Source organism: Clarias gariepinus, chromosome 27 (genome assembly GCF_024256425.1).
Source record: "Clarias gariepinus isolate MV-2021 ecotype Netherlands chromosome 27, CGAR_prim_01v2, whole genome shotgun sequence".
NCBI classification, from domain to species: domain Eukaryota; kingdom Metazoa; phylum Chordata; class Actinopteri; order Siluriformes; family Clariidae; genus Clarias; species Clarias gariepinus.
The window spans coordinates 3,406,218-3,422,457 of NC_071126.1; the positions used below are offsets into that span (position 1 = coordinate 3,406,218).

Consider the following 16,240-nt stretch of genomic DNA (forward strand, 5'->3'; position numbering starts at 1 on the left):
CTGCAGACTGGAAACATTCCTACTGGGAACTCCATTTCTACAGTTTTAGAGTTTCTCTGACCGAGTCGTCAAGCAGTCACAAGCAGTGGCAAGAAATAACTACTTGAGACAAGATGAAACCTTGAAAGGAACCAGATAAAAAAAAATTCTATCTTTTTTGTTACACAAAATATACATTTTACTGTATATTATACAATTAGGAAGTACAAATAGAGTCAAGATTAAACCAGGCTACAAGAGCTAGAAGAGATTATCCTTCAGTGCTATATAGAGTGAACATTGTGATCAAAGTGAAAACAGTGACTCCAGCAGATCTAACCATGACAACATAGTTTAAAGAGAGAGACAAAACATAATACAGGACTAAACAGACCCTTAAAAAATTGTCCTGCTTCTTCACCATCCAAAAACAAAAGGTCCTCAAAAAGTGATTGCAGACGTTTGGAATGGGGACAGCATCTCAGTTTACCAAATCTTTGTGTTGGAACATTCAGCCAGCAAGGGATTGTAATGGTCTTATTTGATGGGGACAAAACCATGGACCAAAACCATGCTGCAAGAAAGTACAGCAATGCCTTCCCAAGTAGGGGGATATGATCCCACCCTCAAGAACCATAACTTGGTACACCACCGTGATCCATGGGGCCAGAGCAAACCTCTAAGCTATAAGGGCATATATAACTATTTTTATGATACACACTAATCAGTTTTGAGGGTCTTGTGTCCTGGGGCAGATGTGGCCCTGCAAGGCATGGTTTTCCTGGAGCCTCTGGCGATGTGCTGTGTTGTCTGGCACTTGGACCTTGGTAGCGGATCCTTTGAGTTGCAGGATGGGGCCTGGATGGATTGGATTTCTTTGTCTCTTTACCTGCTGGGCCCCGTTCATTGTGTGTGGTGCACTGGATGTTCTGTTACCTTTACAGTATTCCAGTTTTGTTTTTTTTTCAGCGATTTGTGCGGCATTAGTTCCCATGATCATGTCATTAGTTTTTTTTGTCTACACCTGACAATCAAAGTTGTTGTTAATACAGTACATGCAGGCGACTCCATTCCAGTCAGTTCAGGTCAGCAGCAAGATCTCTAACACTATCTTCCTGCACACCCCCACAAGGCTGTTGGATCAACCCACTGCTGCTCACACATGACCCATGACAAACCTACCAAATGCGGTTATTATAAAAGAAGACTTTACCTGGATAATCAAACAAATAACAATAAGTTTCCTCATGATACCACAATGATATGTCATCTCAGGGACATTGATGAAACATCATACAGAAAGGAGACTAACTGGTTTGGCTAGTTGGCCAAGTGATGCATGGCTGCATAAGCTTCTTTTTGTAGTTTATGAGTCATTGGATACCTTTTCACACTGAGGAGCAGTCCTTAATGTTCCTTCACACGGTCTTTTGTACGCTTTAACAGTTTATTTATTGTCTCTAGAATTTTGGAATATCTGTCTGTCTGGTTTTGAAGCATGTAGTGTGCTGATGGCACTAATGAGGCAGACAAAAGGAAACAAAAGAAGAAATAAAGTGTGAATGGCTTTGTGACTACCCAAAGTGCAAAATAAAAGTAGTAAACATCTGATCATCACACTTGTGGAAATGAACATGCTAATGATATTACCCTGAATATTATCTAGATGTTAACTTCAATTTTAAACAATTCCTACAAAAAAGGGTCATGCAAAACATGTCATTTATTTAAAAATGTAAATGGTCAAAACAACAACTTAAAGTCATAAGTAAAAAAAATGAGCAGATTATGACTTGATCCAGATGTGAATTGCAGCATCTGTTTATTGTCATGTATGGAGGAGAGGAAGGAATGAAGTGCAGAAGGATGTTTATTTAAACAAAGTAGAATGCAACAGGATATGATTTAGGCATCTAATAGAATGCAACAGGACATGATTCATAAATGAAGTGGGAGGCCAATTTGTCAACCTTCAGGGGGTGGAGCAGGCAGCATGGCTTGAAGCAGAGCTGCGCTCTTTGTCCCCTCCTGGGGCTCTGCACTCTTTAATTTTCATTAGTTGCATTAACAGCATTATATTCCCCAGGCTGGAAAGCTACTTTGAGCTAAGCCCATAAACATGCCCATCCAGTGTGCCTGATGAACATGAGGTGAATGTAACACCACTCCCCTGGCTATGGGTCTCCCAAGCTGTCCTGTAAAATTTGCACTGTTAAAAAAAAAACCCAGCTGCATTAAACTTTATCATGTCATAGGATCTTGATATGTTTATAAGTCTCAGAAGCTCCATCTATGGCGAAGTAATGTAGCCAAATGCCAGCATGCCCAGGCCGGCATTACTGCCCTCTTTGTATCTCTCTGCATTTTTAAGTACAGTCAAACCTCAGATTGCAAGTAACCCAGTTTGTGAGCATTCCGCAAACCAAGCAAATTTTTTAAATAAATTTTGACTTGAAAAACGAGCAAGTCTTGATATATGAGTACCAAGTATCATTGAGTATCATGTTTAGCATGTGCTTCTTGTTTTGATGCTGAGTGTCATGTGATCACAACTGAGCCAATGGTTCTTCTCTCTCTTGCCCTGTGGAATCGTAGGTAATCGTCTCCCATGCTTGGTTTCGATGCAGGTGCATCACTCATATAGTCAACATGTGTGTGTGTGTCTGTGTGTGTGTTTGTGTGTGTGTGTGTGTGTGTGTGAAAGTTTAATGATTAGGTCATATACTGAACACCTCTATTATTTAGGTTTCCCTTGTGCCACTGGGGCAGCAAGATGTTCCCAGCGGATCCTTTGGGTGCTGTGGGTTGCAGAATGGGGAACTTGAGATCTGAGAAGTTTGGAGGCACAGCAGACCCTCACCCTCTTTGTCTGCAATCTAGTGGGTCTGTTTGTGTGTGTGCGCGCATGCTTGGTTGATTGAATATTTTTGGGTTTTAAAACAAATTATCAACGTTTCTATTATTTCTTATAGGGGATTTTTGCTTTGATATACAAATGTTTTAATATACAAGCACATTTCCTGAACGAATTATGCTTGGAATCCAAGGTTCCACTGTAATTGGTTTTGCGTTCTGACACATATGGAGGAGAGGCATGATGCAAGTGCAAAAAGATATTTACTTAAGTGTAGTGAAAACATTATAAATACAACAAATATGAACATGGAAACCATGGCTATGGCTGGGATCTACGGCTAAGACTAATGCTAACAATAACTATGGCAAAAGACAACTATGTAGCATTAACAAAGAATCTAACTGGGAAAACTAAACCAAACAGGCGAAGTACTTTCTTTTTCTTCAAGGTTTTTTTTTTGTGATTAGCAGCTAGGTTGTACTGTAGGTGCATTCCTGCCATCTGCTGGACTGGAGTGTAGAACAATAGTTTGACAAAAAAAAGAAGAAAGAGAAAAATCTAGTCTCATTCAAATACCTAATCAAAGTTTAGATATTTTCTGTTGTTGTTCCTAATAAGTATTTTTTTCCCATTGCTTCAATGTTGGTTTCATATTGGGCCATCATAATGTTATGCTTTTATTTGCTATACTTGTTGGAATCTATTAGTGTGGTTTAATCATTTCTGCTTGTCCACAGTGTGTGCATGCTAAAGTTGGATGGTTACCTACTGTATTCTGTAAAGATTTTGATTTAGTCCTGTGTGTCCTAGTCTCAGTCAGCCTCCTTCTGGTTCCTGCCTCATATTTTGGCTACAGTTGGCAACACAACTTTACAGTTGTGTTTAAAATAATAGTCCAACATCAGTAACCAGATCAGTAATTGTTTTGGGAGAAATTATATTTCTTCATGGTAAATATTTTACTTGTAGGTGTAGTGGAGTAATAGAAAACCAACACACCCAACAGTCAGGATTGGATGCACCTGATTCTGTGTAATTTAATCATTAATTGAAATAGGGTGTGTTCAAAATAGTAGCAGTGTGGAGTTCAATTAGAGAGGTAAATTATTCTGTAACAAACAAGTGTCAAACAAGTTCCCCTTAGTTAAGGATAAATACAGAAAAGGTTGTCCTGTGCATTTCTCTCTGAAAATCAGAGTAAAATGGGTCGTTCTAGACATTGTTTAGAAGAACAGCCTACTTTGATTCAAAAGTTGATTAGACATAAAAAAAACATACAAAGAAGTGCAGAAAATGATAGGCTGCTCTGCTAAAATGATATCAACTGCTTTAAAATGGAGATCAAACCCAGAAAGATGTGAAAGAAAACGGAAAACTACCATTCAAAAGGATTGAAGAATAACAAAATTGGCAAAGACTCAGCCAATGATCAGTTCCAGCATGGTCAAAGAACATCTAAAGTTACCTGTAAGTACTGTTACTATTAGAAAACGGCTATGTAAGGCCAAGCTTTTAGAAAGAAGTCCCATTGTTAAAAAAAAAGACGTGCTGAAGAGGTTACAGTTCGCCAAAGAATACATTGACTGGCCTAAAGAGAAATGGTGCAATAATTTGTGGACTGATGAAAACAAGATTGTTTGTTTTGGGTCTAGAGGCTGCAGACAGTTTGTCAGGCCCCCAAACACTAAATTCAAGCCACAGTACACTGTGAAGACAGTGAAGCATGAAGGGACAAGCATCATGATATGGAGATGCTTCTCATACTATGGTGTTGGGCCTATTTATCACTTTTCAGGAATCATGGATCAATTTCAGTACATCAGAATACTTAAAGAGGTCATGTTGCCTTATGCCGAAGAGGAAATGCCCTTGAAATGGGTGTTTCAACAAGACAACAACCCCAGCCACACCAGTAAGCGAGCAGCATCTCGGTTCCAGACCAACAAGATTAACATTATCGAGTGTCCCGCCCGATCCCCAGACCTTAATCCAATAGAAAAGTTGTGGCCTGACATTAAAAATGCTGTTTCTGAGACAAAACCCAGAAATGCCGAGGAATTGTGCCATGTAGTACAGTTGTCACAGATGTCAAGCAGTTCTCAAAAAGCATGGCTATACAACTAAATATTAGTTCAGAGTTGCAGAAGAAAGATTAAACTTCAAGCATTTTTGTTTAAACAGTAAATTCATCACGTAAAGATGAATGATGACACTGCAATTTTTTTTAACAGACTGATATTAGTTTTTTTTTTACTTTCCGTAAACTATTAAAACATTTAGCATATTTTTCTTCATGTTGTGATTCAGAATAGAACGTGCAGGGAGTCCAATGCATTTGTGTGATTTAAATTAAAAGTTCTTCTTCTTCTTTGTCTTTCAGCTGTTCCCTTTCAGGGGTCGCCACAGCGAATCATTTGCCTCCATCTAACCCTATCCTCTGCATCCTCTTCTCCCACACCAACTAACTTCATGTCCTCTCTTACTGCATCCATAAATCTCCTCTTTGGTTTTCCTCTAGACCTCCTGCCTGGCAGGTCAAACCTTAGCATATCGATATATTCACAGTCTTTCCTCTGAACATGTCCAAACCACCTCATTCTGGCCTCTCTGACTTTATCTCCAAAACCTCTAATGTGGGTTGTCCCTCTGATGAACTCATTCTTGATCCTATCCATCCTTGTCACTCCCAAGAAGAACCTCAACATCTTCAGCTCTGCTACCTCCAACTTTGCCTCCTGTCTTTTCTTCAGCGCCACTGTCTCTAAGCCGTAGAGCATTGCTGGTCTCACCACTGTCCTGTACACCTTTCCTTTCATTTTCGCTTTTATACTACTCTTTTATTGCACAACACACCTGACACATTTCTCCACCCATTCCAACCTGCCTGTACCCGCCTCTTCACCTCCTTTGAACACTCTCCGTTGCTCTGGACCGTTGACCTTAAGTACTTAAAATCCTGCACCTTCTTTACCTCTGCTCCCTGTAGCCTCACCGATCCTCCTGAGTCCCTCTCATTTACACACATGTATTTCGTCTTGCTGCGGCTAACCTTCATTCCTCTGCTTTCCAGAGCATACCTCCACCTCTCCAAATTTTCCTCCACCTGTTCCCTGCTCTCGCTACAAAGCACAATGTCATCTGCAAACATCATAGTCCATGGAGACTCCTGTCTAACCTCATCTGTCATCCTGTCCATCACCAGAGCAAACAAAAAGGGGCTTAGAGCCGATCCTTGATGCAGACCCACCTCCACCTTGAACTCTTCTGTCACACCTACAGCACATCTCACCACTGTCTTACAGCTCTCATGCATGTTCTGCCCCACTCTAACATACTTCTCTGCCACTCCAGACCTTCTCATACAATACCACAGCTCCTCTCTTGGCACCCTGTCATATGCTTTTTCTAAATCTACAAAGACACAATGTAACTTCCTGTTACCTTCTCTGTACTTCTCCGCCAGCATCCTCAAAGCAAATACTGACTCTTTCTAGGCATAAAACCATATTGCTGCTCACAAATGCTCACCTCTGCCCTTAACCTAGCTTCCACTACCCTTCCCACAGCTTCATTGTCTGGCTCATTAGCTTTATACCTCTATAATTGCCACAGCTTTGCACATCTCCCTTGTTCTTAAAAATTGGCACCAATACACTTCTCCTCCATTCCTCTGGAATCCTCTCACTCTCCAAGATCTTGTTAAACAAACTAGACAGAAACTCCACTGCCACCTCTCCTAAGCACTTCCATACCTCCACAGGTATGTCATCAGGACCAACGGTTTTTCCACTCTTCGTCCTCTTCAGCGCTTTTCTCACCTCACTTTTACTAATATTTGCTACTTCCTGTTCCACAACAGTCACCTCTTCTACTCTTTGTTCTCTTTCGTTTTCCTCATTCATCAACTCCTTAAAGTACTCCTTCCATCTTCTCATCACCCTCCTGGCATATGTCAGTTCATTTCCATCTCTATCTTTAATCACTCTAACCTACTGCACATCCTTCCCATCTCTATCTCTCTGCCTTGCCAACCTGTACAGATCCACCTCTCCCTCCTTACTGTCTAGCCTAGCATACAAGTCCTCATATGCTCTTTGTTTGGCCTTTGCCACCTTTACCTTCCCCTTATGCTGTATCTCCCTGTACTCCTGTCTACTCTCTTTAGTCCTCTCAGTGTCCCACTTCTTCTTAGCTAGCCTCTTTCCCTGTATACACTCCTGGACTTCCTCATTCCACCACCAAGTCTCCTTGTCCACTTTCCCCTTACCTGATGATTCACCAAGTACCCTCCTACCTGTCTCCCTGATCACATTGGCTGTAGTCGTCCACCTCCTGACCACCCATAGCCTGTCTCAACTCCTCCCTGAAGACTACACAACATTCTTCCTTTCTCAGCTTCCACCACTTTGTCCTCCGCTCTGCCTTTGTCCTCTTCACCTTCCTCACCACCAGGGTTATTTTACACACCACCATTCTGTGTTATCTGGCTACACTCTCCCCTACCAAAACTTTGCAGTCACTAATCTCTTTCAGATTACAACGTCAACACAAGATGTAGTCGAGCTGAGTGCTTCTGCCTCCACTCTTATATGTCACCCTATGTTCCTGCCTCTTCTGGAAGAAGGTATTTACTACTGCCATTTCCATCCTCTTTGCAAAGTCCACCACCATCTGTCCTTCTACATTCCTGTCCTGAAGACCAAACCTGCCCATCACATTTTCATCACCTCTGTTCCCTTCCCCAACATGTCCATTGAAGTCTGCACCAATCACCACTCTCTTTTTAAATTAAAAGTTACAATATGGATATGGAGCTTTACTCACCTTTTTCAACAAACCGCTATTATTTTGAACACAATTGTACCTACATATTTCTGTATGCTGATACCTGTATCACTTGTGTGGCCAGATTTTATATTTTTATGATCCTTGATGATTTTTCTTTTTTACTTCATACATACTTATTTGGATTTCTAGTTGAATTGTGTTTATTTTAATGATTGCTTAGTCAATTTTTCCACTTTCTCATTTCCCCATAATTCCTATATGAGCTGAAACCCAAAGAAAAGAAACCTTCACATAATTATTATACAGTTTTAACAGCATATAACATTTTAAACAGTATGTCTGGCCTACAAGACCTTCTGATTCCTCATGCTCATCCAAGTGCTGACAAACTGTCATATGTGATTAGTATACTATATTGATAATTTTCTGCCACCCACTACAATGCTATTAATATTCCTAACAATTCAAGAATATATAACTGGTCTGTTGTTCTTTTTTTGACACACAATTATGCTATAGAATGTTTCATGCTCTTTTGAGTTTGATTCAAATTCTAATATGATTAGTTTTCCCACGCCTATTGTTTTTTTTCCCCCTGATTTTCTCCCTAATTTAGCCGTGTCCAATTTTTCCCTCTCACTAGGGGGCTCTAAAATAGGCTACTACTACCACTCAGTTGGAAGGGGCGAAGACTATCGCGTGTTTCCAGGTGTAGAGCCGTGATTAATGTGGAAGCACGAAGTACCTCTCATCCCTCCCCTCTGAGACAGCTCAGCCAATCAGCTGTCTCTAGACCTCTGGCTGCAACCACGCCTATTGTTTTGTACCGTTACCCATGTTGGAAGCATTGCATAATTATACTTATGATAACCTTTATGTGTTGTCTCCAGTTAATTTTTTTTTTTAAATCAAATAACACACCTTGAAATCTGATTTGGAAATATCTTCGACCATATAACCTTAAGAATATGTTTTTCTGATGTCTAGCAAAGCATTTGACAAATCATGATTATACAGTAAGAGTCCTAATGAACATAAAAGGCAAAAACGAAAAAAAAAAATTGGGGGGTTAGCAGGTATTGCCAATTATTTTAAAGCGATTTATTTCAATATTAAATAATTAATTTATTCCATATTTTGCATAGCTGGAAAATGTGTTTAATATTGTTTTCTGATATAATTGTTCATGTGTTTTCATAATTTGTTTAGGAAAGGAATACAGCACCTGCTAGATAAATCCTCATAAAAAATCCTCATAAATACTTAAATAAAACATCACCTCAAATCACCTGAGACACCTGAAAAAGAGCCCGGATACTAGGTTTGAAAGTGTATTGTAAAAATGAAACCGCTATTTTTAGCGTTTCAAGTTCATACATAAGCATAGCAGCAGCCACAAATAAAAAGCTATTTTCAAATATAAAAGAGGAAGAACTGGAATGGAAATTTAACTAATTTGGCCATTTCCATCATGCAATCTAATATCAAAGGTAGCTATAAGAAATGTTGGCACAACCGGAACCAATACAACTGAAATATGTCTAATTGCTAAGACAAACAAAATTTGTAAATAAATTTTAATTTGATAAATAAGCGAGGTCTTAAAATTCAAGTAGTACTCAAGCGCTTTGTCTGCCAAGCAGCACGTGATCACAATTGAGCCAATGGTTCTTCTCTTTCGCGTGCTGTGGGATTGTGGGTAATCTTTTCAAAGGTAAAGTGCAAGATTAATTTGTTTTATTTTTACTTGATATTTTGTATTAATATTTTTTTTATATTTATCTTTTTGGTTTGTGGGATGAATCATCTGAATTTCAACTATTTCTCATGGGGAAATATCATGTATGCTTCCGGACAAAAAATATGATTGCAATCTAAGGTTTAACTGTACTATAAGATTTTTTATGTAGTATGCACAACTGATTTATCTTGTAAGAACAAGTTATTATTAAGTCGTTTATTTTGTTTGCACAAGTTATGTATTTTCATAAGTTTAAATGCAGGTAGGCTTTTGAATGAAAGCTGGGTTATGTGCATTTACATTGACATTTTGCTCTTTTTTTTTTTTTTTTGCTTTTTTTAAACAGTTAATTTTCTTTGTGTTTACAAGGTGAGCTGTGCACACACAAGTTAATAACTTGTTCCCACAAGATAATATCTTGTGAGCAAATGATTGCTTCTTTTGGGGAGGTGAGGCACTGTGCTACAACAAATATGGACCTATCACATTTATAAAACATGGCTGAATATTTGTAGATTAATTGTTCAATAGATTTATTTGTATAAAAGATTAAAGAGATGATTATAGATTTAAAGAGCCATTATGCATACTTTACAAATGCATTGCTCATGTTGAGTTTTATGTCGGTGTGAAAGGTAAAATACACTGAAAAGCCATAACAGTAAACAGTGACAGTTGAATAAGAAATGGTATTCACTACAGGTGACATGAATAACATTGGTTATCTCTTTATATTGACACCTGTGAAGGGGTGGGATATATTAGGCAGCAATTGAAGAGTCAGTTCTCAAAGTTGATATGCTACAGGCAGGAAAAATGGGCTAGTATAATAATCTGAGAGACTTTAACCAGGGCTGTATTATGATGGCTAAAAAGCTGGGCTAGAACATCTCCAAAACAGAAGGTCTTCTGGGGTGTTCCTGGTATGCAGTGGTTAGTACGTACCAAAAGCAGTCCAAGTAAGGATAAACTGGGGACAGAGTCATGAATGTCCAAAGCTCATTAATCTGTAAAGGAAACAAAGGCAAGCGTGTTAGGATCAATATGACAGAAGGGCCACAGTAGCAGAATTTGCTGAAAAAAGTTATTTTTGGCTATGATAGAAAGGTGTCAGAACCCACAGAGCATCGCAGCTTTCTGTGTATGTGGCTGTGAAGAAACAGTTCGGTCAGAGTGCCCACGCTGACCGCTGCCCACTGCTGAATGCTCCAACAATGGACACATATGCATCAGAACTGGACCATGCAGCAATGGAAGAAAGTGGCCCGGTTTAATTGATTGTTTTATTTTACATCATGTGTCTGTTAGGTCTGTGTGCCTCATTTAACTGGGCAGTAGATGCCTCCAGCATGCACTATGGAAAGAAGGCATAATGGAAAATACAGTGTAATGCTTTGGGGAATGATTTGCTGAAAAAACATAGGTCATGGCATTTATTTGGATGTTACTTTGACATGCACCACTTACCAAAAATTGTTGCAGACCCTATTCTGCCCTTTCAGCAGGATAATGCACCCTGGCACACCAGAAAATCTTAGAGCACACTTAGAGCATGTTTGAGGTGTTGATCTCAATCTAGTTGAGCATCTATGAGCACTGGACTAACAAGTGTGATTCCATGAAGGTCCCATCTTGCAACTTACAGGACGTTAGTGCTAATAGCTGCTGCTAACACTTCGGTGCTGGCTACCCCAGCATGCTCTCAGAGCTCTTATGAAGGCCATGCCCAGCGTTTTAAAAGGTACTCAATATAAGGCAGAGGTTACTTTTATTGTTATGGCTGATCGGTGTATAAAGTGCTATTACCTCAGCCCTTTGTTATACTCCATTAAGCACTGTTGTAATAGCAACTCTATTATACAATAGTATTGTCAAACTAAGCATAGAACAAAAAATATTGTTTTTGTAGGTTTTTGTCTTGTTTGAAGATTATTATTATTATTATTATTATTATATACTTTAACTCTGTAACAACTGTAATGTCTTTGGACTGCTGATCCTTCTAACCCAGTGATCTTCATTATGCCTTTTCAGTGGGATTTGCAGATTATCTTTCTGCGTAGAACAGCATTCATTACTGTCTTACTGTCTAAGTTCATAAACTCACCTTTATTAATGTCAATAAGATGTTTTTTTGCATATTTACATTTTTCTCTATGGATTCAAGTTGTAATTGGTGCAGCGTAACTGGATGTGAATTATGTTGGAAATTAACTCGAAACCTATATGTAGGTTTAAATATGGTTATGACAAGGCCAAAATAGATAAGATCTCTGTCTCTAAGACAAAGCAAAGGTCTTTAAATAAACCACTATCCCCTGCACATAATGGTTTCTTGAGTTTACTTACAGAAATAAAAAGTGTGTGAAATACCTGTTTGTAATTTCACTCATCTGTATTCTCTGGAATGCTGTAAGAACTGCTTTACAGAACGGCAAGTGTTGCATCCCTTTTGTAACACTAACTGTCAGATGAATAGCATCTATTTGGATTTTAAATAAGAACAAATTCACCCATATACAAAACTCTTAGACATTAATGACAAAGTGAACTATGACTAAAATTGACCCAATCATTTGTAAAAAATTAATGGCATTTTGAATCTGGGGCAGAAAATGTCCAGATGTAACGAATGCAACTGTGGCATTTCCTGTCGTTCTATGATACAGTGTGTGGGTCAGATGAAGTGGTAAGTGTGGGAAACGATTTGGCCATTACACATTTGCTCTTAGTATAAATTTTAACCTATTTTAATTCCACCTATGATTTCCTCTCTGGGTGCATTATTAAGAAAAAAAAGCCTTAATAATTACATGAATTGTATTACGAATAATCTGAAATAAGAATAATTATTTTTTAAGAGTAAATAAATGCATAGAATCGAAGAGGGTGTAGTGATTACATGTTTTATATTCATTTTATATACAAGGTAAAGATTCATATTGAATTTATATTATTTGTCACATACACAGTTATACACAGAATGATATATATATATATATATATATATATATATATATATATATATAGACATATACATATATAGACATATATAATATATATATATATATATATATATATATATATATATTTAAGATCATCAGCCATCGTATAAGCATGTAATTGGGTTAGCATATATATATATATATATATATATATATATATATATATATCTCCAAAACATGTAATTTTATGTAATTAAAAATCATTTTACTTGATTTCTTTGACTATACTTCTGTTATTTAAAAGAAGGTAAAAGTATCTTAACCTTGTAAATAATCCACATTTTGATAACTTAAGTAATGGCAATGATGAAGGGAGTTTTTTGGGCGATGAAAAAACACTCTTTCGAATTTACGCATGCCGTATGAAATGCGTAGTTGTGTAAGTGAGCGCTATGTGGATCGCGACACATGATGAGAAATGTCGGCTTTTTTCGAAGGGGATCTTTGTGGTTTTTCGGTCCACTCCCACCTCCGGGTGCCCACTCTTTTAAAATGTGTGATGCCGCGCAGAGATGCTCCATTTCTCATGATGGACACCAAAGACACTGAGTCGGGGATGCTGCAGGGACGCGCAGCCGTCGGCCTGGAGGCGCGCGGAGGACAGAGGAGGCTCTCGGTGCGCCAGATCACCTGCAGCGTCCTGACGTGCGCGTGCGCCGCGCTGTGCGTCTACACGCTCTACAAAGTTCACCGCGTAGACGAAGCTTTGGTAAGCGTGGGGAAGCTGAAGGGACGCACGCAACCATCTAGTCTGCGTCGGGTCAGGGTTTTAGTTTAATAGTTACCGTGTATGAAAACGCGCCAGGAAATTTTATCTGGTGTTTCATGACATTTTAAGCCTATTCTATTTTGGCAGGAAAAATTAGTATGGGTACAGGTGGACATTTATATGAAATAACAGCCTATAATTGTATAATTATAATATGTTTATATCATTGTGTATTATTATATATACTGTAGGTCTATATAGATTTATATTTACACTGTAGGTGTACTGTATATAGACATTCTATAGATAACACTTTGAACATGACATGAAGGTTAAAATTTTGGCAAAGGGGTTTCACCTACAGAACATCAAGAACTGGCTGAATGTAAGGCTGGTGCTTCATGTCATGATTGCTTTTCTTATAAACTAACTAACTAAGGCATTTTTTCTATTATTTATTATATATTTTATATTTTAAGTTTTTTTATTTGTTTGTTTTTTGTTTATTTGATCAGTTAAATCAAAGATTTATAATATGACTTTTACCTCACTGGCACAGTTCACTGTGGCTAGTTGTTAAATGACCTTAACCGGTTACTAATCATAATTTCCCCTTTTTGACTCAGCGTCCTGTTGAAAGAGGGATATACCTGAACTTAAAGAAAGGTAAGTGTCTATATTTGTTCCACTTCTTTGCCCAGACTGGGCTCAGCTGTTGACGTCCATCCTCCCACCCTTACCTCTTGGCTGGTTCAAACCAATTGTTGGAAAAAGAGTGGGCAGCAAAAGCAAAAATATTCTCACATTATGGACAGATGAGCTATAGAAATAAGTTGTGTTTGATAAAAAAAAATGTTGAGGTTATCGTTTTTTTCTAATTAAGCAGTAGAAGAAAGGGGAAAAAGGATATTAAACTATACTCTTTTTTTTTAAGTCACTGGAGTATAGCTTTTGCATTCTTGGTATGTTTCTTTTACCTGCAATTGTGTATGTAGTTGTACCTTTAAATACTTTAAAAACAAAATGATTTCCATATATGTTACCAATTTAAGGTACATTATTTTCACATTTTCAGGTAGATACAGGTACAAATAACAAAGCACGTTAGAAATTGTATGAGTTACATTTTTAGTCGTTTGGGCTTTTTTTTTTTTTTTTTTGCTTTTTTAATTAAAAAAAAGTTAATGACAAGTTACATTTGTACATTTGACATAATTGCTAATTGACAGAAAAACATTTAACTAACACACTTGTATGTGTGTGTATGTGTGTGTGTGCATTTTTTGTGCATCAGTTATAGACTCCACTTACCTAAACTTCACTGTGACCTGGAACAATAGTCTCACGCTTCACCATGGCAGTGAGGTAATGGTGCCCTTTGCAGGCCCCTACATTTTCTACATCTGTGCTGTCGTGGAAGGTAATGGCACGAAAGGCAACCTGACCTTGTCACAGGGGCAAATGAAGACCTCCTTTGAACTGTTGGCCACATCAGGCAAGAGGTGTGTGAGACAACAGAAATTGATCAGCCTCTACGAAAAGGAGAAGGTCACCTTTAGTTTCAAAAACTCAGATGTCCCACTTCTCTACCTAAGAGACCTCCGTGTAGGCCTACACTACTTGCTGGGAGCCCAAGACTTTGACACTCCTAATGTTAAATAAAGGGATTATTATTCCATGTCAAGATATTCCATACCCTGCTCAAGATAAAACCTAAGGATTATTTCTTATTTACGCTGAAGATTTGTGTCACAGTTAATCAGCAAATATACACGGGGTTAAGGTGGTTGAAAGTGCCATTGTCTCTTGCTTTTTACAATGGTTACAATTTTATAATATTCCCAGTTTCCTAAAAATAAGCTATGGATGTGTCAGATTTAGAGGTGTGTATGCTTTAGTTTACTGACACAGCTTATTTGGTTATCAGGCTTATTGCCATTTGATGACACTTTGACACATTTGTCTGCATCATATTGTTACAATATGTACATTAATCTGTTGTATGGGCTGCTTTTATAAGCCTAGCCTGATGAAAATGGCTAATTATCTACTGTATAATGTAACAAAGCCATGACGGAATGTATTCTATACTAGAAAATATGTGAATTGATACAATGTTGTATCAAAGTTTACACATATATAGGGGGAATGTATATTGGATTTTATATTTAACAATATTGTTTTTTAGGCTGTTTTGAAGCTATGCAATCACTATAATATGAAATTACTGATAATGGTAACGTTAACTTGGCAATGTTCTCAATGTTAATTTTGTGATTTTAAATAATATTACTGATAGTAAATCATGCAAAGTGATGAAAAAACCTGAAAGTAAATATTTATATAGCTACAACTTATAAAATATCACTAAATGCATGACCCATTCGATTCAAATTTGACTTACCATTTGCTATATCTGGCAGTACTTTATTTACATAGCAAAGTTTGCACCTCATGTTTTATGAGCCTAATCTATTGTTTCTTTTGTGTGAGAGAGTTTGTATGTTTTGTATTATATCAAATAAATCAAAATGTTTTAAGATCTGTTAGAACAAGTACTGTTTTTTATTTCACCTATGTTAATATTTCACTAATAAAGGCCCTGAATGTTATGGAAGATTTGTTTAAATTAAATAACATTGAATTTTATGGAGACAGCATGGTATGTAGTGGTTAGCACTGTGGGCTCGCACCTCCAGAGCTGAAGGTTCGATTCGCACCTCGAGTCTGTGTGGGTAGAATTTGCATGTTCGCCCTGTGCATGGTGGGTTTCCTCCGGGTACTCCGGTTTCCTCTCACAGTCCAAAGACATGCAGATTGGGTTAATTTGTGTTCCCAAATTGCATAATAAAACAGTTGGAGGCTGAAGGGGAACTGAAGTATATACTGCTGAGACATTGTCATCAGGTCCAACTGTTTTTATGATGATGTGAAAGATGATGCCCAGTTAAGGATGTTTCTTGGATATAAAGTTACCGCCAGTCGGCCAGGACAAGTTCAATGGGACTCATAAACATACTGTAGGTCTCCCAGTGGCAGGATTCCTGTCACAAAGGGATCAAAGAATGGATCAACTGTGCCAATGCAGGCAGCAAAATTGCTTATAACAAATTATAACAAATTACTGATACCTCCCCAGAACTACCAATCTACCACTGTTG

The 16,240-nt window shown here is 37.9% G+C and overlaps 1 protein-coding gene across 1 annotated transcript; it reads left to right on the forward strand.

Moving 5' to 3' along the window:
- The first annotated feature begins 12,832 nt into the window (after positions 1 to 12,832).
- LOC128515285 (uncharacterized) lies at positions 12,833 to 15,496 on the forward strand. Its single transcript, XM_053489405.1, has 3 exons — positions 12,833 to 13,079; positions 13,706 to 13,745; positions 14,374 to 15,496. Exons 1-3 carry the CDS (start codon positions 12,870 to 12,872, stop codon positions 14,739 to 14,741), a joined length of 618 nt encoding a protein of 205 aa, XP_053345380.1. The 5' UTR covers positions 12,833 to 12,869; the 3' UTR covers positions 14,742 to 15,496.
- Positions 15,497 to 16,240: the final 744 nt, after the last annotated feature.